The sequence below is a fragment of the Mustela putorius genome, unplaced genomic scaffold, assembly GCF_011764305.1.
Source record: "Mustela putorius furo isolate JIRA1106 unplaced genomic scaffold, ASM1176430v1.1 tig00003896_pilon_pilon_pilon, whole genome shotgun sequence".
Lineage (NCBI taxonomy): Eukaryota > Metazoa > Chordata > Mammalia > Carnivora > Mustelidae > Mustela > Mustela putorius.
This window is the reverse complement of record NW_025422045.1, coordinates 10,703,180-10,729,553: the sequence shown is the minus strand read 5'-3', so window position 1 is coordinate 10,729,553 and position 26,374 is coordinate 10,703,180. Positions and strand designations below refer to the sequence as shown.

At 39.0% G+C, this 26,374-nt stretch overlaps 1 protein-coding gene across 11 annotated transcripts in view; it reads right to left on the bottom strand.

Moving 5' to 3' along the window:
* IQCH (IQ motif containing H) overlaps positions 1 to 26,374 on the bottom strand; it is a 191,616-nt gene that overhangs the window by 121,877 nt on the left and 43,365 nt on the right. For 9 of the 11 annotated variants that reach the window (XM_045067600.1, XM_004758619.3, XM_013059473.2 and 6 more), the window contains 2 exons: positions 9,098 to 9,218; positions 2,362 to 2,490 (listed from right to left, as the gene is read on the bottom strand). In XM_045067600.1, coding sequence (XP_044923535.1) covers positions 2,362 to 2,490; positions 9,098 to 9,218 — 250 coding nt within the window. Of the gene's footprint in view, positions 1 to 2,361; positions 2,491 to 9,097; positions 9,219 to 26,374 lie in introns of those variants that run through there. The other 2 variants (XM_045067603.1, XM_013059480.2) reach the window with 2 other exon arrangements.

The window sequence follows — 26,374 nt, the reverse complement described above, 5'->3', positions numbered from 1 at the left end:
TTCTTATTTATTCTATTATCTTTTTTTTAGATCTTGCAAATTTTCTATGTAGTAATCATTCTGTTCCTAAAGAGAGACAGTTTAATTTCTTGATTTTTTGTTCTTTTTCTTACCTCATTGTATTGGCTAGGACTTTCCATACAATATTGAATATGTGTGGTAAGAGTGGATGTCCTTGCCTTGTTCCTGATCATAATTATAGAGAATGCAGTTGGTCTTTCACTATTAAGTATGATTTTAGCGGTGGATGCCCTGTATCAGGCTGAGAAAGTTCCCTTTTATTTTTAGTTTGCTTAGGGTTTTGTTTTTTTTTTTAAGTATTATTGTTGAATGGATGTTGCATTTTATTTTATTTTTATGTATTAAGATGGAGATGGTCATATGGTTCTTCTTCTTTAGTCTATTGATATGATGATTTACATTGATTGTTTTTTTTTTAATTTTTTATTTTTTTATTTTTTATAAACATATAATATATTTTTATCCCCAGGGGTACAGGTGTGTGAATCGCCAGGTTTACACACTTCACAGCACTACATTGATTGATTTTTTTAAGTGTCAAAACAGTCTTGTATTCTTAGGATAAACCCTATCTGGTCATGATATATTATTCTTTTTTTATATTATGGAATTCAATTTGTTAATATTTTGTGGAGGATTTTTATATGTATTTTCATGAAGGAAAACAGACTGTGGTTTTCTTGTCTTCTAATGTCTTTAGTTGTGATATCAGGGTGAATGGTAATCAGGTAAGATGGTCTGAGGAGTGTCTTCTCTTTTCTATTTTCTGGAAAAATTTGTGAGGAATTGGTAATATATCAACCTCTTGTTTAAATCTTTTAGTGGGCTCTTATTATACTTAGTTAAATCCAACTCCTCATCATGGTTTGCTCGTTCGTGTTAGTTCTGCTATAGTAAAATATGTTTACAGGGAAAGATCCTAAAACACATAGAGTGGTTTAAACCAATTAAGAGTTTATTTCTCTCTCACACAAGAGTTGAAAGGAAGACCGTCCCAGGTTGGTAGGGCAGCTCTGCCGGATTTGGGAGATGGAACATGGAGTTCCCCCTGTGACTCTCAAGTGCTTCCCTATCACATCTGCCTCCCAGCTAGCCAGAGAGAGGAAAGGAAAGGGGGAGACCATGCTCCTTTCCTCTTATAGGCTCAGCCCAGAAGTTTCTCTTCCTACTTTGCTTTCTTCCTCTTTGTCCAGAACCTGGTCACATGGCACAGCTAGCTGGAAGGAAGCCTGGGAAATGTTGTCTTTAGCTAAGCTGGCATGTGCCCACTCATGGCTCCATTACTGTGGAAATAGGGAAGAATGAAAACTGAGGACAACTCGTATTCTCTGCTCCAGGCTATGTCATGTCATTGCCCTCTATTTTCCAGCCTCATCTCCTCCCTTCTCTCCCTGGCTTTTGGCTCTCCAGCTATACCACCCTTGCTCATTCCCTCTTTAGTCCTTAGGCCCTTGTATCTGTGCTGGCCTATATCTAGAATGCTTTTTCCTAGATCTTTTCATGACTGGCTTCTTGATCGTTTGTACCTCAACTCACCTCAACTCAAGCATTATGCATGTTCTGAGAGGCATTCCCGACCCTTCCCTCACAAGCAAAGTGACTACATCCTTATCATTCTCTCATTCCTGTTGTTTTATCTCTAGAACTTAACACTAGCTCAAATTCTCATTTACTTACCTGCTTGTTATCAGTTTCTCCCATTGGAATGTAAGCACCATGGGGGCAGAAATGTTGTCTGAGTTATTCTATTCTCTGTTGGATCCCCAGCCCTTTATCAAAGGTTGCTACCTTTGATAAAGCATGCATTCAACAAATATTTGTTGAACAGATGAATTCATTTAGCCCCAACCACTTTATTTTACAACTGGGGAAGCTGGAGCCCAGACAAAGGAAATGGCTTGCCTGAGTTTCCACAAGTAGTAGAGTCCCATGTTGGCACTTTTCTTGAACACCTGATTTCATCTAGGCTCTTCTTTGAAGTCTATTATCTCCCCCCTCCACAACTGTCCCTTTGAACCCCTGTAGCACTAGACTTTAACATCCATTGGGTTTTTATGCTATGCTTCTTTGTATTGTTATTTATCTTTGTTCTGTCTGTCTTGTTTTCCCAACCAAGCTGCGAGTCCCCTGAAAATACCAACCTTCTAACCCAACAGGCCGTGTGTCAGTATTCGATGAAGAGACTAAAGTTACTTTATTCAGTCAAGTGAAACTCAGAACTGTTACAGCTGTCATCTTGTCCTATGATTGCATATACAAGTTGGATACTGGGAGACTAGATTTTGGTGGGAGGTAATTCCTGTGTATCCCCACTTAAGCGTTCAGGCAAGACTGTCTTACCGGCAGTTGGGATCTTATGTGCTTCATCAAAATTATGCAGAGGAGCTGCTCTTGGTACAATGGGTGGATTCTGAAAGGTAATCCTTGCTGTTGGTGGAATCAGTCCTCGTTCAATCATACTTAATATCCCTGAAAAGGAAGGTTAAAAGAATATGATTTTAACTCTAAGCATTTCTACAAAGTCTGAGCTCTATGAATTTCGCAAGTGTAACTTACTCTACTCATCTTATTTTTGAAAGCACATCTAGTGCCTTAATCCTTTGGATGAAGAAAACACATTCTTTTAAGCTTAGTATTCTAACCCAAGATAAAATGGCATTTCCCATAGTGGTATTATTAAATAAACTGTATTAAGATAATTTCAGGATGCCTGGGGGCTGAGTTGGTTAAGCATCTGCCTTTGGTTTGGGGTCATGGTCCCAGGGTTCTAGGGTAGAGCCCCACATGGGGCTCCTTGCTCAGTGGAGCCTCTTTCTCTCTCTGCCTCTGCCTGACACTCCCCCTGCTGTGCTCTCTCTGATAAATAAATAAATAATATCTTTAAAAAATTTCATTTTAAGGTAGAAATATAATTTCAGTGCGATCTCAAACTTCTTTATACATAACATTTCCAACGATCGATAATATTGCTATTCTTTTTAAAATTTGGAGAAATCAAATATACAGTCTTCATAACCAAGGAGAGAAGAAAGAAAATCTATGTGCTTGTAACTATTCCCCTGTTGTTACAATGAGTCATGTTTTATAAAAGAAAGTTATTTTTAGGGGCGCCTGGGTGGCTCAGTCAGTCAAGCAGCTGACTCTTGATTTCAGCTCAGGTCATGATTTCAGTGTCATGAGATTGAGCCCCCCATGTTGGGCTCCATGCTGGGCGTGAAGCCTGCTGGAGATTCTCTCTCTCCCTCTCCCTCTGCCCCTCACATTCTGCTCTCTCAATCTCTCTAAAAACAAAACAAAACAACAACAAAGAGAAACTCATTTTTAGACATATCTCACGTCACCAGAAGATGTGATTGCCCAAATAGATGAATTTAGTGTAACTGTGCAACATGGATAGTATTAACGCACCTAATTGACAATTCCTAGAACTCGTACTATATCCGCATGGCTGGGACCAGCGCTTTTAAAGGCCAAAAGACTGTTAAATAAATTAATTAATCAATCCAGGAGGAATTGAGCAAAGCCTTCTGGCAGGTGTAATGCTTTCATTAAGGTGGATCTATTGTGTGGAAGCCAGAAAGCCAGGGAGGATGCGAAACACCCTTGTGATAGGGCTTCAGCCTCTTGTTGCTCTCATGTAATAGGAAGGACAGTAAGGCACTCTGGGTCTCAAGGAAACCCTCGTCTGCATGCCGTGTACCAAGCTGGACTAAGCTGAAGAAGTTGGCCCAGATTCTAAGGGGAGCAAATATGGTTTCCATTTGCCTGGGGACCTCGATGACAATATTATGTTGTTATTAAGGATACTGAAGTCTAGTATTACAGGAATTCAGAGAAAGGAACACTGAGGGATTGGGGAGCTGGAGAAGACTTCACTTGTAAAACAATGATTCCAAAGAGAAATCTTCAGTTTGCTTACTGCAGGATCATTTTGGTGGGGTGGATTTCTTATTAAAATGAAACTCCTGGGCCCTCTCCCGAGCCTGTCTAAATTTCTGAGGTCAGGGCCTGGGGATCTGCAGTACTGAAGCCTCCAGGACATAATTTATGTGTCCCCTGAAGTTTGAGAATTGGTATAATTGGGGCCCAGTAATCTATATTTTTTAGTAAGCATTCCAGGTCAATCTTGAGTACTTCTAAAATGTAAGAACTGCCCATCCAGAGTGCAACTCTTTAAGCTCCATTTGAAATGAGGGCTTCAGGTTTTAATTTTTCTAACACTGGATTTAACTACCTTAAGGTATTAAGAGTAACTCTTTGTCCTCATAACTATTTTCCACCCTTAAATATTAGATCCCGTTTCCAAGACTTATGACTGACTTGCAGATGTGAAAAACAGAGCTCCTTCTAATTCCGTATATTTTCATTACTGAACTCGAAGAGAATCCCAAAGAATATAGGCATGATTTTAACTTTTGCTTTAGTACTGGTTGGAGCAATTGACTTGATTTTAGATAAACACATGTGTGTACATTTACCACCAGAAGGAAAAAGTTAAGACTTTGGGATAAGCAAAAGACGCTGGGTATCTTTTCATTGAAATGCTGGAACCTCTGGAGGTTATCTGACCCCTGTAATCACCTTTGTTTTTGATGAGTCTTTTTTACAGTTCTCTAGAGATTAAGATTAATTTATAGAAAACTGAAATAAGTGCAAATATTTCTTGTTTTATATGCATGTGAATAAACTGTCACACAGAGGGATGACGGTTCTGTCATCCCCCAAAAGCCAGTGGTGTGTCCATTTGCAAATTTATTTCACTACTCTTGATTTGTAAAAGTGTCTATTTGGATTCTCCTTGGAACTAATTGTAACATCCTACTGAAACCCTCATTTAATCAATGAGCTCAATAAAATCTTGATGTGTTCATTTTATAGTTGTGTAAGAATCATGATTTTACTTTAAAATATATATGTCCTTTAATAATTTTGGAGATCTTGCCAAGATGAGCAGAAGATTCACCTGAAATTGTAAGAAATGATGCACTGCACAAGGAACCAGGTCTAGGCATATATTTTGTTAGCAAATTCAAAGTGGCAATAGAAACTTATTGACTGTTTTTCTAATTTCAGTATTACTGCCTATTAAATTTTTGTTTTTGTTTTCTTTTTCTTTTTTGGTTCATGTATGTCTAAATTATTCCTTATTGGTAGATACAATGACTGGGAATTTGGCGATCTCCATAAATGGATTAATGTCTTATAGAGATCTAATTCCTTGTTGAGTGAGGGGACAATAGAGAAAATAGTCTGTTAGTCTTTTGCTTTTCCACTTGTGTATTTTGAGCTCAAATCAGCTAGGAATGTCATGCCCACAAAGAAGGTGGTATCTGGACCAGGAGGTGTGTTTCAGTGTTCATTTTCCATCTGTAGGTTAAATTATAGAGTTGACACTATAAGCTATATCTATATCTAAGTCTATGTATCTGTCATTCAGAAAGGCCTTTATCTTTCATTATGAATATAGAATGTTTTGCTGTCTCCAGATGGTACTAATAATTTAGACTGTAAAGTCTCAAATTAAAGAAGCTCTGTTCAGATTGACTTACAGAGAGAAGTAAGTGCTTATGTAAATTGAATATTCTTAAGATTTCTAGGAAATAAGGAAATCAAACTTCTAATACTTAAAGTGGCTCACCATTGTCTCCCAAATTCAGAAACTCTCTTTGAGGCTCTTTACTTTTCATGGCAATATAGTTACTTGCATATTTTCAGTAAAAATCTGCCCTCCTTTTACTAAGATATAATTGGAAAAATCACTTATGCAACCAAGACCTTGTCTGGAATTTTATATTTCAGAATGATACTTATTAATCATGAATGACAAGTCACTTTTAAAGAACTAAGGTTGACTTTATGGAGCCAGTGTTTACAAAGCCTTCAGAAAAACCTGGACTGGTACATGTTTATAGCGTTTCCATTCTTGCAGGTGGTAGGAAGGTCATGTCCAGGCCCAAGAACATTAGGATATTTGGAACTCTTCTTGAAAAAAAGAAATTACCCAGATTTATAGGTCTTGTAGTTGAAATGTGGTGGGCAGAGTTTCTTGGGCTTGATTTCCTAGCCTTAAGATAATAACAGAGGATTTTAAAAGTTCAATCAGATTCCTTAGGAAAATTTCCAGCAGACCAAACTTAAGACCGATTATTCTTGCCCACCTGTGTAAATAATCAGGACAAACCTAATGAGAACAGCCTTGTTTTGGGGGGAAAAATTGTTTTTGGAGATCATTTTAATGAAAATGGTGGAAGACTGTAAGAATATTTTTGTTTAAGTTTTGGAATAAGCAAAAGAGATTACTGGACACCTTTTGAATGGAATGCTGAAGTCTTTGGGAATTATCTGGACTTAGTCTTTGAGCTATTTCACAACTCTGTAGAAATTAAGGTTCATTTGTAAAAAAAAAAAAAAAAAAAAAACTGATACTAATGCAAATAATTCTTATCTATAGACTTGAAAATAAATTCTATCTGGACAAGGAACACACCTCCTTCCCACAGAAAGGTCAATTTTGTATCTATTTGCTAATTTATTTTAAAATTCCTGAGCTACAAATGTGTGTCCTTTGCATTCTCCTTTAAACCAGTTGTGACATCCTATAGATCTCTCTCTCTCTCCCTCTTTTTTTTTTTTTTTTTTAAAGATTTACTTATTTGAGAGGAAGAGTGAGCACAAGTCAGGGGAGGAGCAGAGGGAAAGAGTCTTCAAGCAGACTCCCTGTTGAGCGTGGAGCCTGACCCAAGTCTTGATTTCAAGGCGCAAGAGATCATGACCTGAGCTGAAACCAAGAGTTGGACACTTAAGCAACTGAGCCACCAGGTACACCTACAGCTCTCTCTTTTAATCAACGAGTTAAATAAATAAAATATTTCACATATGTTCATTTTATATTTGTATGAGACCCATGATTTTACCTGTTTTGGGAAGTCATCACTTAAGCCCATTGTCTCATTAAACTTTCATAATACTCTTACTTTCCAGCAGAATGGATTAGGGATTAGACGTTCATTCATTCAGCTGGCATTTGTTAAGTGCCTATTATGTGACAGGAGCTATTCTGGAGGCTGGGGATGCAGTGGTGAGCCAGAGAGAACTCATGGAGCCTGTAGGAGGGCTGAAGACATTAAATAAACTCATAATAAATGTATTAAAAATCGTGATCATCTATGAAGGAAAAGAGTTGCTTAAGGAAGCGACTTTTCCAGGCAGAGATAGAGGCACTTGTAAAGGCCCACAAGAAAATGTGCTTGGCCTGGTGAGGAGCAGGGGAAAGGGCACGTGGGCAAAGGTAGAGAAAGCAGTTAGCAGAGAATGGAGGGAAGGTCCAAGTCAAGCCTGCCTTGTTTGTAGAATTTGGAGTTGATTAAACAAGACCAGAGAGCACCTTGCCTGAGGTCACACCCAGCCTAAAAGTTTGGTTTGTGTACTGAGACATATATTCTTAACCACTGAAAAGGAAAGGAAAAGAAAGGAAAGGAAAGCAAGGCAAGGCAAGGCAAAGCTTGCTTTCTATTTTAGATGTAACAAGATAATTCGAGAAAAAGTCAGAAAGTTCATCCTGCATTTTCCAAAACATCTCTCTCTTCTGGGTGTTGTTAATCCTTCAGTTCTGGCTGAACTTATGTGAACCTGAGATGACAGCTAAGGGTATCAAGAACATGTAAAAAAAAATCTAGACACTGTGACCACAGTTCCACAGCTTGAGCTTTCCTGATGCTTCTATTACCTTGCATGGTACCAGACATATGGTGAGTACTCAATAAATACAAGTTGACTGACTGACTGATTAATTACAAATATTATGGCAGACCTGTGTTCTCTGGTGGATTGTTGAGGGATGAAAATGTGATTTTTTTTTCCCCCCTGGGTCAAGTTGCTGTGGCTCTAGATTCACCTTTGTTTTGCAGCAATTTTTTTTTTTCATTATGTCTATTACCAAAGTGGACACTGATTCATTGATTCATTCACTATTTCATTCACCCTAATTTGAGCCAGGAAGAGTAGAAGATGGCACTAAAGCAAGAACTCTGCTGGGGTCATTCCATCTTCCCAAGGAGTAAATATGTAAACTGAGTAAAGTCATATGTCATAAAGATCTCTGAACAATAATGGTTTATAACTAGAAAAGTAATAGTTACAGTTGTGAGCTTCACACATTAAGGGACTTATAATGTTGCTGGGTTCTTCTGAGTTCTTCTGTTCTTCCTCAAGCAATAGGTCAGTAGACAGACCAGAGAGAACTTTTTATCTCCAAAGAGCAAGAGAACCTTTGGGAACCATCTTTAGGTCCAAACTATTTCAGACAACAGGTGGAAAGTAAGATGGGAATAATTAAAGACCATCTCACTTAGTTGTATTTGACATACAAAAGGGGATCCACGTGGGCATTTTTTAACACTTCAGCCAATTAAATGAAGTAGCAGAGAAAAGAAGAGAAGGTACTTAAAATACTCAGGCCTTACTCATTCATTTGCTTACTCTTTCATTTCTTTATTCATTCAGCCAACATGGTTCTGGACACTAGGGATACCAAGATGAAGATGATATGACCTTTTGTTTAAAAACTAGAAATCCACTGGTTTCACGAACACTAGAATTTAGACTGAGACATGATGATTTAAATGCCATTGCATTAATTTTGGCTTCATATTTTTGCATAGTAGTATATTGAGATAAATTTTTTAAGTGCTACCAGAATAGCATCAGAAACTATCTGCTCAAACAACAACAACAACAACAACAAAACTATCTGCTCAGAAGCTTGAAATTTTCTATTAATATCACCTAAATACAATGATAATTTTAACATGTAGTAACACCAACATCTCAATCAATATTAATTCAGTAGGACAATGGGTTTTAGAGGTGGAAGGGACTCTAGTTGTTGTCTAGTCCAACCTTCTGATTTAGAGAGGAGCAAAATCAGACCAGAGTGAAGACCCCGACTTGTCTGAGGTCACCTAGGAGAATTAGTGGCTGAGCCCAAATTCAAACCCAGGCCCCCTATCCCACATCCCACCTCATTGCTCTTTCCCATAGACTCCACAGCACATAAGATGGTCATTGAATCACTAACCTTTCCTGGCATCTGCTTGAAGGACAGGGATGGGCGTGAAGTAGGGATTAGTGCGATGAGAGGCTGGTAGAACTGTGAGGTTGGATATGGTAGAACCTTTTATTAACTTCTGAACCTTCACCTAGACAACCAAAAATCTGTTTTCAGCAGGCAGTTTTGCTTTCAAAAGAAACACGGTTTTCTTCTTGTAAACAATAAATAAGCTTATGAATAGTTTCATTAAGTTTTAATAAAGTAGCGATAGCAGCTCCAGTTTTATTGCCCATGAGTACCCTGTGCTATTGTCTACTGTCAGGAGTTTGTGTAATTTAAAATAGTTAATTAAATGCAATTAACATGTTGTGATTTCTACTATGCAAAGTCACTATAGTAGTTAATAAAGGAACTATTAAGATTTTGTTCAATTTTAATGACTATGATATAAAAGCGCTAAATCTTGACAGAAGAGGTTTTGAATACAGCAAAGTTTTGTACAGGCAAATTTCCCAGGAAATTATATTAGGGTTGTGAGAGTTAAAAAAAAAAAATGAGAAAACTGGGAGAATTTCAAGATAGATATATCAGGGGTCCCTGGGTGGCTCAGTTGATTAATTGTCTGACTATTGATTTTGGCTCAGTTCATGATCTCAGGGTTGTGAGATGGAGCCCTGCTCTTAAGATTCTCCTCTCCCTCTAAAACAAACAAATAAACAAAAGGTTAAAAACAAAAAGATAAATGTATCAGTCAACATTAATAGGTTAAAAATGAACTTGGAGTAGACTCTGGAAAATCTCAGAGAGAGTTAAAGACTTGATATCTGGATCAGTTACAGTAGATGATTACCTTTTCTAAAGTCATTAAATGCCTTTTTATAGTTATGAAATATGAATTGTTCCTATTAAATGGTTTCTAGCTTTTAAAGACTAATATGTATTACATATAAATCACATTTAATTGTATAGCTCAAGTACACTATTTTTACCTTTATTAGAAGAGGTTATGAATTACCTGGGCCCTCCCAGCAGGGAAGAAGCAGCTGTTTGGTATTTATAGACTGATTTAAATGTTCAAATCATTTTCCAAACATTAATTAATCTGCATAACTTCTAAAGGAACTAGGTAACAATTTGCTCTTTAGCTAATAAGGAACTAAGACTGAAATGTTCGTAGATTTGTTGAAGGTCACAAAGTATGCTAGAAATACTATTCGATTTTAAGATTAATCTGATTTTACATTAATGAAATTTGCCATTGGACTCAGTTGTACCATATCTTATTGCTCCTCAAGGTAATGGGAAAAGAAAGGGAAATTCATCAAGAGTTGTGGGGGGCCAGGGGGCAGGGAGAAAATCACCTCCCCAAATAACTATCTATTGGCTAAAAAATGTTTGAACAAAGGATGGTGCGGCTTACGGGAAACTGTAAACTTCTACCATCCTGTGAACACCAAATGTTTGGTGAGGACAATTTAAAATGACCCTAAGTAGGTTTTCTTTTTTTTAACAGGAAGGAGTAAACAGTGCAATTTCCTGCCTTCCAGGTGAATTGGAAGAGGAAAGGGAGTGTCATGGGCGTTGCCTTTTTTTTTTTTTTAAGATTTTATTTATTTGAGATAGAGAGGGAAAAGCAGAGCACAAGCATGGGGAGGGGCAGAGGGAGAATGAGAAGCAGACTCCCCACTGAGCAGGGAGCCCCGCATAGGGACTCCATCCTAGTACCCTGGGATCATGACCTGAATCAAAGTCAGATGCTTAACTGAGCCACGCAGGTGCCCCTCCACAGGCCTTGCCTTAATGACAGCGAGGAGTTCAAGGGCAGGTCGTGTCATTATGGAAATTTCACCTTGACAGTCCACCTTGGTCTCTTTCTCATCCTCAGCTCTCCTCGCCCCACCCCACCCCCAGAGACCCAAGACCTCACCCCCAGACCCAAGTGGCCTCCGGGATGTCCCAGTCACCCACGGTACTGTATGGCTGGCATGGCCCGTGCATAGTAGATTTTCAGTAGCAAAAAGGGAAGGGTCTCCACTTGTCTGATTGATATCAGGGTCAAGGAGGGAAAGGTAAACTGGAGGAAGAGAGAAGAGTCCACTTAAATAAAATTGTCGAGCACCGTGAAGAGGTAAAGTACAGGTTTGGCAGTTTCGGAGCACAGAGCATCCTTTATCTGGATTTTCTGAAAGTCTTTGACAAAGTGCGGCCGACAGCCTGCTCTTCATAGCCCAAGCAGCAGGATCCGACATAAACCACAATTGAAGTGTGACACAAGGGAGAGGTTGGAAGGCAGGTGATGCTAGCATCCGGTCAGGCAGCCAGCACGCTCATAACCCTGGTTTCTTTAATTGTTTCAATTGTGTCCATCTCAACCATGTGAAGCCAGATGTGGTGTGTGCGCCCGCACATGCGCCTGTGTGTATGCGTGTGTGTGTGCGTGTGTGTGTGTGTGTGTGTGTGTGTGTAGGGGCATGGAGAAGAGAGTTACACCTGGGGGCTGACATCCTGTCGAGATCACAGAAAGAAATGAGCCCCCTCCGCCGTCCGGCTTCCCCGGTGAGGACGACCTCCTGTGTGTGTGCTGGCTTGGAGGGAGAACGCATGTGCAACCTTCAGCCCTCACTGAGCACCTACTATAGAACGCTAACTTCAGTGCAATGGGCGTTAAGTTTCAGGAGGGATGGGCACGCTCAGGGCAATGGGAGTGCCGAAGAGGGAGTTACTGACACTGCATGCCGGCGGTGAAGAAGGCTTCGCGGTGACTCTCTTCGAGCTCTATGTTAGAATCTGTCAGGGAGCTTTTTAAAAATACTGCTGTCTGGGCCCCAACTCTGGGCCAATAAATCCTCATAGCGGGACCGGAGCCGGGGCATCACGCTCCCTGGGTCATTCTGATGTGAAGCCAAGGTTGGGATGGACTGCAGTAACTGAAAATTGTGTCTGAAAAGCAGCACTGAGTTACAGATCACGCGGAGAAGAGGATGCAAAGAGAGAGAGAATGGTGGCGACAAAGCAGGGCACAATACAGATGCGTGAAGATTTCAGGGAAGGTGAGGATCTCAGGTGGCTGGAGTATGGTGTGTGTGCCAGGAGTGTAGGGTGGGGGACAAAACTGGGGGAACTGTAGGTTGGCGCAAATGGAAGAAACCAGCTTTATGAAAGTGCCGATTGCCTAACAGCAGTGGAGTATCATCTGCTTCTGGCTTCTCCTTTATGTCATGCTTTATATTTGGGGGCTGGAACCAGGCTCTGTAGCTTGTATAACATGATATGGACTACCATAGAGAGAGAACAATGTTCTTTGTAGCTGGTGTGTCATGGTTCTTTCCAAAACTCTGTCGCTTTATGCCTAAACCTTCCGTAACAGCTTAATTGTTTTTCAAAGTTAAAAAATATATATAGAAAAGCTTAAAAAAGAAAATAGCAATCACATTCCTGCCAGCTAGAATTAATCATTGTTAATATCTTGGTATATTTGCTTCTAGTGTTTTCAAATAGAAAAACCATTCTATTTTATGATTCTGGTAAAAAATGATATATGCTCATTATAAAGATTCCAATTAATGTAGAAAAACACAAAGATGAAAGTTTAAGAAACCATGCCAAATATCATTAGGTGATCCATTATCCTGACATCTTTGGAATGATTAATATATCATTTTATAAAAATAGGATTTATATTACATTATTAAACTTAATTTTTGACATGAATTTAATAGGAGGGGGAAAGGCTGAATTAAACTCAACAAATTATTAAACCTTAAGTCAATATTTTTTACCACAAGATTCCTAGGAGTTTAAAAAGATTCCTTTGCAAGGGTTGGCAATTTTTTTTAAAGGGCCAGACAGTAAATGTTTTAGGCTATTCTGATCCATTGTTATAGCTGGAACGTAGCATAGACAATATGTAAACAAATGGTGGCTCTATGTTCTAGTGAAACTTTATGTACAAAAATAGGTGGCCTGCCCTCAGGCAGTCGTTTGTGGACTCCTACCCTGCAGTTAAATAAAGGTGATTATGAAAAACATTTAGGTTTCTTTTTTTCATTGCATTTTAAATTTGAATAATATACCCCATCTTCAAAAGATGAGAACATTAGAACTCTCTTGCTACCCATATCCCCCTCCCTTACCTCCCAACTTTTTGTTATATTATTATTATTACATTGTCCAGATTTATAATATCCACATTCTGTTTTGAAACCATAATCGCTAGGATTGTTTAGTTTCACCCTACGTGTAAATGGATCCCCTGTCATGGCTCCTCTATGCTTGAGTTCCTCATTTTCTTTTTAAAGATTTTATTTATTTATTTGACAGATCACAAGTAGGCAGAGAGGCAGGCAGAGAGAGAGAGGAGGAAGCAGGCTCCCTGCTGAGCAGAGAGCCCAATGCGGGGCTCGATCCCAGGACCCCGGGATCGTGACCTGAGCTGAAGGCAGAGGCTTTAACCCACTGAGCCACCCAGGTGCCCCAAGTTCCTCATTTTGATTGACTTTTTTTTCCTTAAGATTTTTATTTATTTATTTTAAAAATTCTATTTACAATCAATTAACATATAGTGTATTATTAGTTTCAGGGGTAGAATTTAGTGACTCATCAGTTGCATAGAACACCCAGTGCTCATTACATCAAGTGCCCTCCTTAATGCCTGTTACCTAGGTATCCCATCCCTCCACCCATCTTCCCTCCGGCAGCCCTCAGTTTGTTTCCTACAGTTAAGAGTCTTTTACAGTTCATCTATTTATTTATTTTTGAGAGAGAGAGAGAGAAATACAGTGATAACAAGAATGGGGGAGGGACAGAGGGAGAGGAGAGAGGATCTTGAGCAGACTCCACGCTGAGCGTGGAGCCTGATGCAGGGCTCAATCTCATGACCCTGAGATCATGACTGAGCCGAAATCAAGAGTCAGCTCAACTGACTGGGCCACACAGGCTCCTCTATTTTAATTGATTTCTTAATTTCAGTTGCCTGCCTTTGGTTAAAAAGCAGTCCTTTCCAATCCATCAAAATTCTTGAGGAGAACACAGGCAGCAACCTCTTCGATCTCAGCCGCAGCAACATCTTCCTAGGAACATCACCAAAGGCAAGGGAAGCAAGGGCAAAAATGAACTATTGGGATTTTATCAAGATCAAAAGCTTTTGCAAAACTAAAAGACAACTGACAGAATGGGAGAAGATATTTGCAAACGACATATCAGATAAAGGGCTAGTGTCCAAAATCTATAAAGAACTTAGCAAACTCAACACCCAAAGAACAAATAATCCAATCAAGAAATGGGCAGAAGACATGAACAGACATTTCTGCAAAAAAGACATCCAGATGACCAACAGACACATGAAAAAGTGCTATGGAGCAGCTATCACTCAGCATCAGGGAAATACAAATCAAAACCACAATGAGATATCACCTCACACCAGTCAGAATGGCTAAAATTAACAAGTCAGGAAATGACAGATGCTGGTGAGGATGTGGAGAAAGGGGAACCCTCCTACACTGTTGGTGGGATGCAAGCTGGTGCAACCACTCTGGAAAACAACATGGAGGTTCCTCAAAATGTTGAAAATAGAACTACCCTATGACCCAGCAATAGCACTAACTGGGTATTTACCCTAAAGATACAAACGTAGTGATCTGAAGGGGCACATGCAATGCTTATAGCAGCAATGTCCACAATAGCCAAACTATGGAAAGAACCTAGATGTCCATCAACAGAAGAATGGATAAAGAAGATGTTGTATATATACACAATGGAATACTATGCAGCCATCAAAAGAAATGAAATCTTGTCATTTGCGATGACGTGGATGGAACTAGAGGGTATCATGCTTAGCGAAATAAGTCAATCAGAGAAAGACAACTATCATATGATCTCCCTGATATGAGGAAGTGGAGATGCAACATGGGGGCTTAAGGGGGTAGGAGAAGAAAAAATGAAACAAGATAGGATTGGGAGGGAGACAAACCATAAGTGACTCTTAATCTCACAAAAAAACCTGAGGGTTGCTGGGGGGAGGGGGGTTGGGAGAAGGGGGGTGGGGTTATGGACATTGGGGAGGGTATGTGCTATGGTGAGTGCTGTGAAGTGTGTAAACCTGGCGATTCACAGACCTGTACCCCTGGAGATAAAAACGTATTATATGTTTATAAAAAAATAAAAAATTTTAAAAAAGCAGTCCTTTCCAACAAGTGTTCATGAATATTTAATACTTGAATGATACCTGGGGTCATCCTTTCTTTTCTCAAAATTTTGCAGACACTGACCCATTGTCTTCTACAATGACTGTTGTGAAATCTGATAGTAGCCTGATTCCTCACCCCTTGTTGGTGATTTTGGTGATTTTTCTTTCTGCCTGGATGTCTGAAACATTCCTCATTTTTGAAGTCCACGTGTTTAACTAGAAAATACCTTGATGTCATACTCAAAATCAAAATTTCCTGGGATTCAGTGCTTTCTTTCCACTTGTAGATCTCATTCTTTCTTCACTTGTGGAAAATTTTCTTCCATTATATTGTTGGATATATCTTCTCTTTCATTTGCTGGGTTCTCCATTTTAGAGATACCAAGTGTCATTAAGTGTTGGCCCATCTTTATCCTTCATGTTGTAGTACCTAACTGTTCATTCTCTCCTGGTTCATTTTAGAATAGAATGCTTTTAGCTGAGTGTATGGCTGTCCAGTCCAGACTCTGTTTCCCATTGTCCCTGGTGGCTAAATGTGGACATGTGACCAAATTCAGACCAGTAAGACATAAGCAACAGTGATAAGCATAACCTTTGGTCCATCTCCTTAGAATGCTTGCCCTGGACTATTTTTTTCCTTTCTGTAGGCTAAAACATGTGTGTAAAACATGGGTGTAGAGAGGAGTCAGCTTCAGCCACTGGAACAAGAATGTCTGTAACCACAGGAATGAGATGAGACAGCATCCAGACAGAAAGAACCCTCTCTCAGTTATGTTAGAGACTTCTTACCTATGGACTGTTTTGTGAGTGAGAAATAAACTGATCTATTTATGGCATTATATTTTTGGATTTCTTTGTTATAGCAGCTTAGCCTATAACAAACTACTATGCATTATCTATTAACTTCTAATTAATTTCCTTTGTCTTTTTCCTTTGCATTTGCTGTGCTTACAGTCTTTTCTCCATGCCCATATTTCAGTGTTGAGCAGTGTCTGCTCTATTCTTCCTATTTATAGTTTATTTATTAGTTCCATAAAGTATTTTGGTATTCAATTTGTTTCCTTGTGTCTGCAACCTCCCTTTTTTAAAAATCTCATTCTGCTATTTTATCATCTCCTGGCTGAGCTCTAGTTTTACTTAATTTATGTTCCTATCAAGCTGTGCTATAATGTGAAGAAATTGTGAGAAAATTTCTTCTGTTCCTTGAGTTAGATTTTTTTTTCTGGGTTAGGTTTTGTCTTTTGCAGCCCATGGTAGTCCCTCTCTCCCCTCCCACACTTTTGTTAGCTCTGGATGAAATACTGGCCTTTATATAATAAATCAGTATAGTGGCCATACCATTTCTTTCCCCCTTGTATGTTCTTGGGCAGCTTTGCCCCAACTATCTGCTTGCTCTGATGTAGCATCTCCTTCCCTGTTGTCTGCTACCTGTGTGTTTTCTTTCCCAGCAACATGCGAGAACTGGGTATTCTGAGTGTTCTCAGCCTTTCTGTTATCTCAGGGCTTGGGTCAGGGAAGCCTCTGTTTTAGGATACATGCAGTCTTTGTTAAAATATGTGGGCTGTTCTCCCTCTCCCAAGATTTTGATGAACATCCTGTACCAGAATTTTCTCTACTTCGTCCTCCCTCCCTCCCTCTAGCCCCAAGGGTTTTGGGTCATTTCAACAGAATCCTGAAAATGTCACTTTTCTCTGGAAGAATTAGACACGTTATTTGCTTTCCAATTTCACCTCTTTCTTCCAAGTCCCCTTGTCAAAAGAGAAAAAAAGATAAGGATGCCTGCTTGATTGTCTTCTCTCCAGATGTTGTAGCATTTCTAAGAATCTCAATATTTTGATAATTTACCAGCAATATTTCTGAGGGGCAGGGAGGGGTGAGGTTTGGAAGTATGTCATGCCCTTCTACTGTGCTCCAGAATCTTCTGCTTGGAGAATTTAAAACTGCATGGCCAGATTCTACAACCCTGCACATCCAATCCTGCCCCAGTCCTCCTCCCCATATGATGGATGGCATACTAATGATCGGGAAGGGAAAATAGCTAGGACACACATCCGATCTGCCTAATAGAGGCAGAACTAAAAGGGCACATCACTTCTTCATGGCACAGTGCTTCTTACTACATTTTCTTGCTTCCTGAGTTCTTGAAACTTTCAAGCCAGACACAGCTCAGGTCACCAGCCCTACTCCTGTCCTCATGGTAAAACCATATCACTCTGTCCCCTTTCTCAGCATCATTTCATAGAGATAGGAACTTCACTTTCTCTCAGACTAAGGATTATCAGCATTTTGGAGCTAGAAGAAAAACTCCCTTGGGAGGCATCTGTGGCATAAGAGCAAAGGTCATGGACTTGGAGCACTGGATTTCCATCCTACCTCTGTCATTTAATTAGCAATGTGTTGGGGAAAGTAATTTAATTTTGCTGAGTCTCAGTTGTGTCTTCTGTAAAATGTGGATATTCTTAGCTGCAGGGCAGCTGAATTTTATGTAAAGAATTTGTTCCTAGAGGCATTTCATAATTCTGAACTCACAGAATTGAGACAGTCTGACAAAGAATGGCAGCTATGACAAACTTCTGCATGGCTTCCAATGTGCTACACAGTCAGAAACTACATTTCCCAGCCTCCCTTTGCAGATTGATATGTTTTAGAGACAGGATTCTGGCCAGTAGTATAGCAATCATAGTGACTTTACTGTTGGAATACAGACATGATGGTGGGAGCCTGGCAGCCCTCTTAGCCATGTTAGATCACAGATAGAAAATGTGGGGGTGCCTGACACTGCATAACAGCCATATCAGTCATAAACTATGTAACATGAGAGAAATCACTGCTGTGTTTAATCTACTGTTATTTATTACATTTGTGGAATTTATATCCTAATAGTACAGAGCATTTTTAGTTACTCAGATGGTGTTTCTCTGTGGAAACTCCAGCATAAATATACCTTAAGTTCACTCAGACTGCACCAGCTTTATAAAAAGTGAAATTTATTTTATTTTTTTAAAGTTAGGGGGATTTGAATTATCTCAAACTCTGTGTATGCAGCAATAATTTATTATTATTATCTTATGTCATGGTATTTCAAATTTATATAATCCAATTTTGCATAAAACTCAGCATCACTGATCTTTCATGAGGCCATTGTGAGGAATTACTGAATTAATATATAAAGATGCACAATATAAACTTTTTTCATATCAGAAATTGGGGTTTTTTTACATAAAAATTTTATCAAAGTATAACATTCATTTTTGAAAAGGCACAAATCACAAGGTCATCAGTTGATACATTTTCACAAAGCAGACACTGGGAAGCCAGCATCCAGAACAATAAGTAGAACATTGCAAGCATCCCCAAGGCCTCTCTCATGCTCCCTGTCAGTCATTCCGATAACCCAACAGTAACCACTATTCTGAATTCACACCCAGCTATTATTTTTCTGTTCTAAAATTTACATAAAGGGATTATTACAGTATGTATCCTTTTGTATCTGGCTTCTTACCTTGAACATTGGTGTGAGAGTCACTCATATTGTGTGTGGCAGTATGTTTATGCCATGAAATTTTAAGTATTGATTTTGAATTACAAATTATATTTACAGCTGTACCCAATAAGACTTGAGTCTCCAGCCTCCCACTTTTCTGCAATGCTTCTAATCTTCCTTCTAGAATGTTCCCGCTTAGTTCCGGCTACTAAATTCCTGTCACCTTTTAACAACTAGCTTAAAGGTAACCTCCTTTAGGAAATCACTTCTGATTTCTTCCTCCTCCCAGTTTCTATAGCTTTTTTGTACTTCTCTTATTATATTTACAACATATATTATAAGTATTTGTATAGTATCCTCAAGGCATTTCATAATTTAGAGTTCATCTGTCCTGTCTTATCTCATTTAAGGAAGGAATAGAGCAAAAGAACATTATATATATATATATATATATATATATATATATATATATATATAAAACCACTTTGGGGCACCTGGGTGGCTCAGTGGGTTAAGCCTCTGCCTTTGGCTCAGGTCATGATCCCAGGGTCCTGGGATCAAGCCCTGCATCAGGCTCTCTGCTCAGGAGGGAGCCTGCTTCCCCCTCTCTCTCTGCCTGCCTCTCTGACTACTTCTGAGCTCTGTCTGTCAAATAAATAAACAAAATCTTAAAATATATAAATATATATATATCCACTTATAACATATTGGGAAGGAGCAATTAACAAAGATATATAAATAGCAAATGTTTTTCTTTTTGATAAAGGTAATACAATGCCAAGCAAGACTCAATAGTGGCCTACTTATGCTTTTGGTAATGGTGGAGTAGCTTATAACTGATTAACCCTCCTGAAGATAACACAGAAGCTAGAAGAAAGTTGATCTTGCAAAAAGGGGACTGCAACAGCTGGAGTTTGTGTGTATGTGACTCTGGCCTGGAAGCACTTCTCAGTCCAGGAGATGCAGAAGGAAGTCACAGTCTTACTGGCTAGAAAAGTCAGAGAATGGCCTATAGGCTCTAAAAAGGCTGAAAATGAGGGGGGAAACCCAGAAAAAACCGGCAGAGACCCAAAATTTACAAATAAATGCCATACAAATCCTTGGCAGATCCCTAAGCTACACCTAAATTGAAGAGATTCCCGCTAAGCTACACCTAAATGGAAGAGATTCCCCCTAAGCTACACCTAAATGGAAGAGATTCTAAGGAGCCCAGCAAAGATGCACCAGTTAACAATTTGAAAAAAACTGAGCAGAGATTTCAGCTGCTACTCACCAAGGAGAGAGTTTGTGGAATTTGAGTCTAACAAATTAATTGCCTATTTGAACAGTCATCAACACATTAGAAAGCAAGGTGCAGAATACAGAGTCTCCATAACACATCATTTATAATGTTCATAACAATAAAAAATTCACTCTATCTACAAAGAAATGGCAAAACGTTTGCACAGGAGAAACAGTTGTCAATTGTAACAGATCTTAGAGATAATGTTTTATGGTAAAGATGGTGGTGATAGTTTCACAGGTGTACATGTAATCTTCAAATTCACCAAGTTGTATACATTATATATGCACAGCTTTTTGTATGTCAATCATACTTTAATAAAGTAGTTTTAAAAAAGAAACAGGATGTCAAGATGATTCAGAGGGCAGAATTAGCAGATAAAGACTTTAAAGCTGTTATTATACATACTTTAAGGACATTGAAGGAAATATTATCATAAGGAATTAACAGATGGAAATTCTTGGTAGAGAAATGAAAACTATAGAAAAAGAACCAAATGGAAATTCTAGAACTGAAATGAAAATTTGTCGGATAGGCTTGACAGCAGATTGGAATGGGCAGAAGGAAAGAGGGTGAACTTGAAGAAGAAAAATCAACAGATATTATCTAATCCAAAGAATAGAAAGAAAAAAAAATTTTTTTTAGAAGAATAGATCTTGGGCAGTTGGTTAAGCAGCTGCCTTTGGCTCAGGTCAAGATCCTGGAGTCCTGGGATTGAGTCCTACATCCAGCTCCCCGCTCAGCAGGGAATCTGCTTCTCCCTCTGACCTCTCCCCTCTCACACTCTCTCTATCATTCTCTCTCTCTCAAATAAATAAATAAAATCTTAAGAAAAAAAAATAGGTCTTCAGGAACCCATGGGACAATATCATGTTGTAAAATTTGTATGTGATTGAAGTCCCAGAAAGAGAGGAGAGAGAGAAATGTGGAGGAAAGTATTTAACGAAATAATGGCCAAATGTCTCCAAGTTTTCTGGAAAACACAAATTTACAGATGATCTTAAGAAGCTCAATGAACCTCAAAGAGGATAAACACATGGACTCAACATAACCAACCCCCTGGAAGCTAAAGACAAAGAGAAAAACTTGAAAGCAGTCAGGGAAAAAAAAGAAAAGAAAGATCCGTTATATAGAGAGAATCAATGATCCAAATGATGACTGACTTATTAGAAACAATGGAACTTTAAAGCATTGAATTTAAAAAAAAAAAAAAAAAAAAGCCCTGACAACCCACAATTCTATGTTAAAGCAATATAAAGACTTTGGGGGGGAGGGGCAAAAGAAAACAATGAGTCACCAGTAGGCATGTGTTGCTTTGCCTTAAGCAGACAAGAAATGCTTAAAGGAAGTTTTTTAGGACAGAAAATGACACAAGATGGAAACTTAGATGTCTGTTGTAAATATAAAATACTATGTGTTTTTCTTCTCTTAATTTCTCTGAAAGACAGCTGGCTATTTAAGGCAAAAATTTATAACAATTTACAATACATTTAAATCACATGACATTACCGCAAAAGATTGGGACAATAGCATAAATGGAATTCTATAGTTGCAAGTTCCTTTTCTTTTTTCCCTGAGATTTAATTTATTTATTTGACAGGGAGAAAGAGAGGGAGGGCACAAGCAGCGGGGTGAGGGGCAGAGGGAGAAGCAGACTCCCATGCTGAGCAGGGAGCCTGATGTGGGACTAAATCCTGGGACTCCAGAATCATTACCGAAGCTGAAGGCAGACATTTAACCAACTGATCCACCCAGATGCCCCTAGTTGCAAGTTCCTTACGTTGTACTTGAACTGGTGCAATATTAACTCTGAGGAAACTCTAATAAGTTGAGGATGCATATTGTAAATCCTAGAGCAACCACTAAAAATAACACAAAGAGGTGTAGTTCAAAATATAACAGACTATTAAAAATTTTTTTTAATCATAAAACCCTAAGTTAGGCAGACAACAAAGGAACAAAGAAGAGATGTTAGAAATAGAAAACAAGTAGAAAAATAATTGTTCTACATCAAAGCATGTCAATAATTATATTAAATGAAAATGGACTAAACACTCTAATTAAAAAGCAGAGATTATCATACTGGATTTTAACTACAAGATAAAACCATATGCTATCAATAAGAGGTGAATTTTAATTTAATTTAATTTAATTTAATTTAATTTTTAGCAAGACAGAGCACACATGCGCAGTGGGAAGGGACAGAGGGAGAGGGTGAGAGAGAATCTTAAGCAGACTCCATCCCCAGAGCAGAGCCCAACATAGGGCTCAATCTCATGACCCTGAGATCATGACTTGAGCCAAAATCAAGAGCTAGATGCTTAACCAATTGAACCACCCAGGTATCCCAAGGTGAATTTGAATTTAAGTGATAACAACAAAAGGTTGATATACCACATAAACAGAAAGCCAGGGAAGGAGGAGTGGCTACATTAATGTCAGACAAAGTAGGAAAATATGTAGTATTGTCCTAACACTTTTCCAGTGAAAATAGTTAAAATGGGGCACTTAAGCAAAACTTGCCAAAGTGCCTTCCTCTTGAACTATTCTGTGAAAAAGGGTCAGGAGAGGTTTGGACAACACTTCTCACTGCACAGACACCCTCCTCTGGAAGGTTCATGGTGCACTACAGCCAGGCCATGACTCCAGGTGGCTTAATGGTGTAAAGGTCAGCCTTACTTGATTCAACCTTACGTTTCCTGTTTTTATGGGGCCACAAAACTCTCCTTTCATGGAACACCTATTCACGTTCCAAAGAACCAGTATTCTTTGGAATACATTTTGGAAAAAAACTGACCAGAAGTTTAGTATATAGCTAACAACTGTAATCACTGTGCTTCATTACTGTGAGACCATTCTGCAAAGTGAAAAGATAAGGGATAACTTGGTTTTACATAAAACGTTTCTTCGAAGGAGCTTGAAACATACTGGATTCAGGGCTTTTTCGATGGATTGAAATAGAAGTCTAATTACTTCTTATTGCTATTTTTCCTCTGTAAATTTAATAGCATTGCTCAGTGGCATTCCAGTAGAAATTTAAACCTTCTGGAAAAGCGATTACAAGAGAACAATAAAGCACTGGGATTTCATCTACACGTCTGTTACATCTCATATAAGATAAAAGAATGACTTGAGTTGCTCACCCTTGTGACTTTTGCATATCGATGAATATTATACTACACCACCACTCAAACATTGTCACAGGATATGAAAAGACCGCAACCGGAGACCTCTGGGTTCTCTGCCGTTCTTCTTCTGTAACCTTAGGGCTGTGTATTTCAAACTGATACTTAGATTGAATCGGTGGTCTCAGCCTTCAGTGGGGGCCCATGAGAGGAAGTGAGTTTAAGTGGTGGCACTTTCAGTGAAAACCAAAGAAAGACTTTGTGGATGGGTTTATCACATCTTATAATTATTTTTGCACTGGCGATTCATTGCCTTAGTCTAGAATACTCTGCCAGTCTCTAGGCGTTGTTGTTTAAATACTGGCAAGGGTCACAAGTGAGAGGGAGTTTGGTCCTCATTTACCTCATACCGGCAGCTGGGTTGGCACGCAGCTGCAGAACTCCTGGGGGCTCTCTTTATTTAATTTGGCATCCCTTCCTGAGCAGTATTGAGACTTTCACTTCAATGACTCCGCAGGGCTTTGCCATAATTTCTATGCTGTATCAGTAAACTCTGCTGGAGAGACGGCCAGGCAAACCTGAGAGCACGCTAGGAGCGCGTCCGATTCAAGTATTTTGGCTTAAGTCAAGGATGGCGTTCACCCCATATACAAATCCAGCCCGTTTAAAAAATTCATTATTCATCAGTAGAGGTCTGATCTGTAGGGAATAGTATTTAGTCATCTTGGTAGTCTGTGCGTGTGCGTGTGTGTGTGTGTGTGTGTATGTAAGACCCTGTCCTTTTCATCATTTCTTTTGGGATAATTTGACAGTCTGAAACAGACTGTCAAAAGTAAATATAGGCCCAAATTCTGAGTAAGCCACATATTTTTTTAATATTTTATTTATTTATTTGATAGACAGAGATCACAGATAGGCAGAGAGGCAGGCAGAGAGAAAGGAAGGGAAGCAGGCTCCCTGCTGAGCAGAGAGCCCGATGCAGGGCTCAATCCCAGGACCCTGGGACCATGACCTGAGTCGAAGGCAGAGGCTTTAACCCACTGAGCCACCCAGGTGCCCCATGAATAAGCCACATATTAATTAAAAAGCTTGGTCATTAATCTTAGCCTCTGTGCTCTGGGTTTCTTTTCTTTTCTTTTTTTTTTTTAAAGATTTTATTTATTTATTTGACAGACAGAGATCACAAGTAGGCAGAGGGGCAGGCAGAGAGAGAGAAGGAAGCAGGTTCCCGAGGGAGCAGAGAGCCCGATGTGGGGCTCGATCCCAAGACCCTGGGATCATGACCCGAGCCGAAGGTGGAGGCTTAACCCACTGAGCCACCCAGGCACCCCCACTCTGGGTTTCTTATCTGTAAAATGGAAGTAACGATCTCTCTGACACACTATAAATATTAAAGTGGTAACCCGTAAAAGTCACTAGGACAAGGTCAGGTATACAATAAGCACTCAATAGATGCTTTGCGAAATGCATAACTGCAAAGAGAAAACATCAGTACCTTCTGTGAATTTTGTTTCCACAATCAGAAGAGAAAACAGTTTCACCTGATCTGCTTTTCTGTTTTTTACATCTTGGTGGCGGTCAGAAGAGGGAAAGGAAGGGAACCAAAGGAAATTGATTTTGCTCAGAATCAGAATGGTAGGTTGTCAGAACTAGGAGAAATCTTAGGGACCGGTGTGATCCAATGCCCTAAATTTACCAATGAACAAACCAAGGTCCAAAGAATATAAGTGATTTGCCCCCAGATCACATAGAAGTCAGTGACTGATCCAGGACTGGGGTCCAATAAAAAGATGGATTTTTCTTATAAGGCGCACTGCTGATATTGTGTGAAGCTACAGTGTTAAAAAAATCTTCCTTTGGCTAACTTGAAAACTAGTTCTCCTTTTACAGCTTTCTTATTATTTTTTTCTTTTTTAACACTTTACTTTAATCCATCAGTAGTTTTCTTTGGGTTAGGATGTGAAGTTAGGATTTGACTGAACGCTCTCTTCTTAAATCTTATTCCAGTGACTTGGCACCTGACTTGGCACTGACTTGGCAGTGACTTGGCAGTGACTTTCCCCCTGACCTACAGTGTCACCTTCCTTACATTCAAAATAATTTTTTACACTAAAGCCAATAGCCGTGCTCATTCTTTTTTAATCCCATTGATCTGTCAATTTTCCTACCCATAGGATACTATTATAATTATGTTAATGTTATCATATGTTTTAGCAAGTTGTCTGGAAAATTTACCTTCATTAATCTTCTTTAGAAAAAAAAAAAAAACAACAACCCTGAAGCTCTTGCCCATTTATTTTTTTGAGAAGATGAACACTGGCAAGTTGAAGAGAATTAATATTCCACACAGACCAAATAAAACCCATAAGAATCTTGATTGAAATTACATTAGATATAAATATTAATTTGGAAACAACTGGCATTCTTATTATAATCATTTATCCTTTTCGGGAATATGATACATCTTTTTATTTATTCAACTGTTCTTTGATGTGGCTCAGTAAATTCAAGGCCTAGCGTGTCAGGCTTTCAAAGCATGCAATGATGAAGGGAGGGGAAAATAAATTCTCCCTGAAGAGATCTAGGGAGATATTGTTTACGGCCAAAAAAGAGGAGTGCTCTACAAATGTAACCAAATGAGGTACATGGTATTTCATTACTTAAATTAACTTGACACAGCCTAACTCAATGATACAGGTCTTTACCAAGTTGTTACTCAAAGTCATGAACCACATTTGCAACAAGCAACAATACCTGTATGTTGGGTTCTTATGAGACAGGGCACCATGTTTACAGTTTAATTGAAGTAAGTTTCCATCTTTAAAAATACCAGCTCTAGACAGTAGGTTTTTTTTTTTAACGTTTTATTTATTTGAGAGAGACAGTACGATTGAGGTGGGGGCGGGGAGGGACAAAAGGAGAGGTAAAAGCAGACTTCCTGACGAATGGGGAGCCTGACTCCAGGCGCTATCCCAGGACCCCAGGATCATGACCTGAGCCAAAAGCAGACGCTCGACCAACTGAGCCACCCAGGCACCCCGAGAGTAGATCTTAAATGTTCTCACAACACATACAGAGAAGAGGTAATTATGTGAAGTGATGGACGATACCGTTTCAGAGTAAAGTATATACGTGTATCAAACCATCAAACTGGACCCCTTAAACTTACACAGTATTATTTGTTGATTCTATCTTAATAAGCCTGGGTCTGGGCAGGAGAGTACCAGCT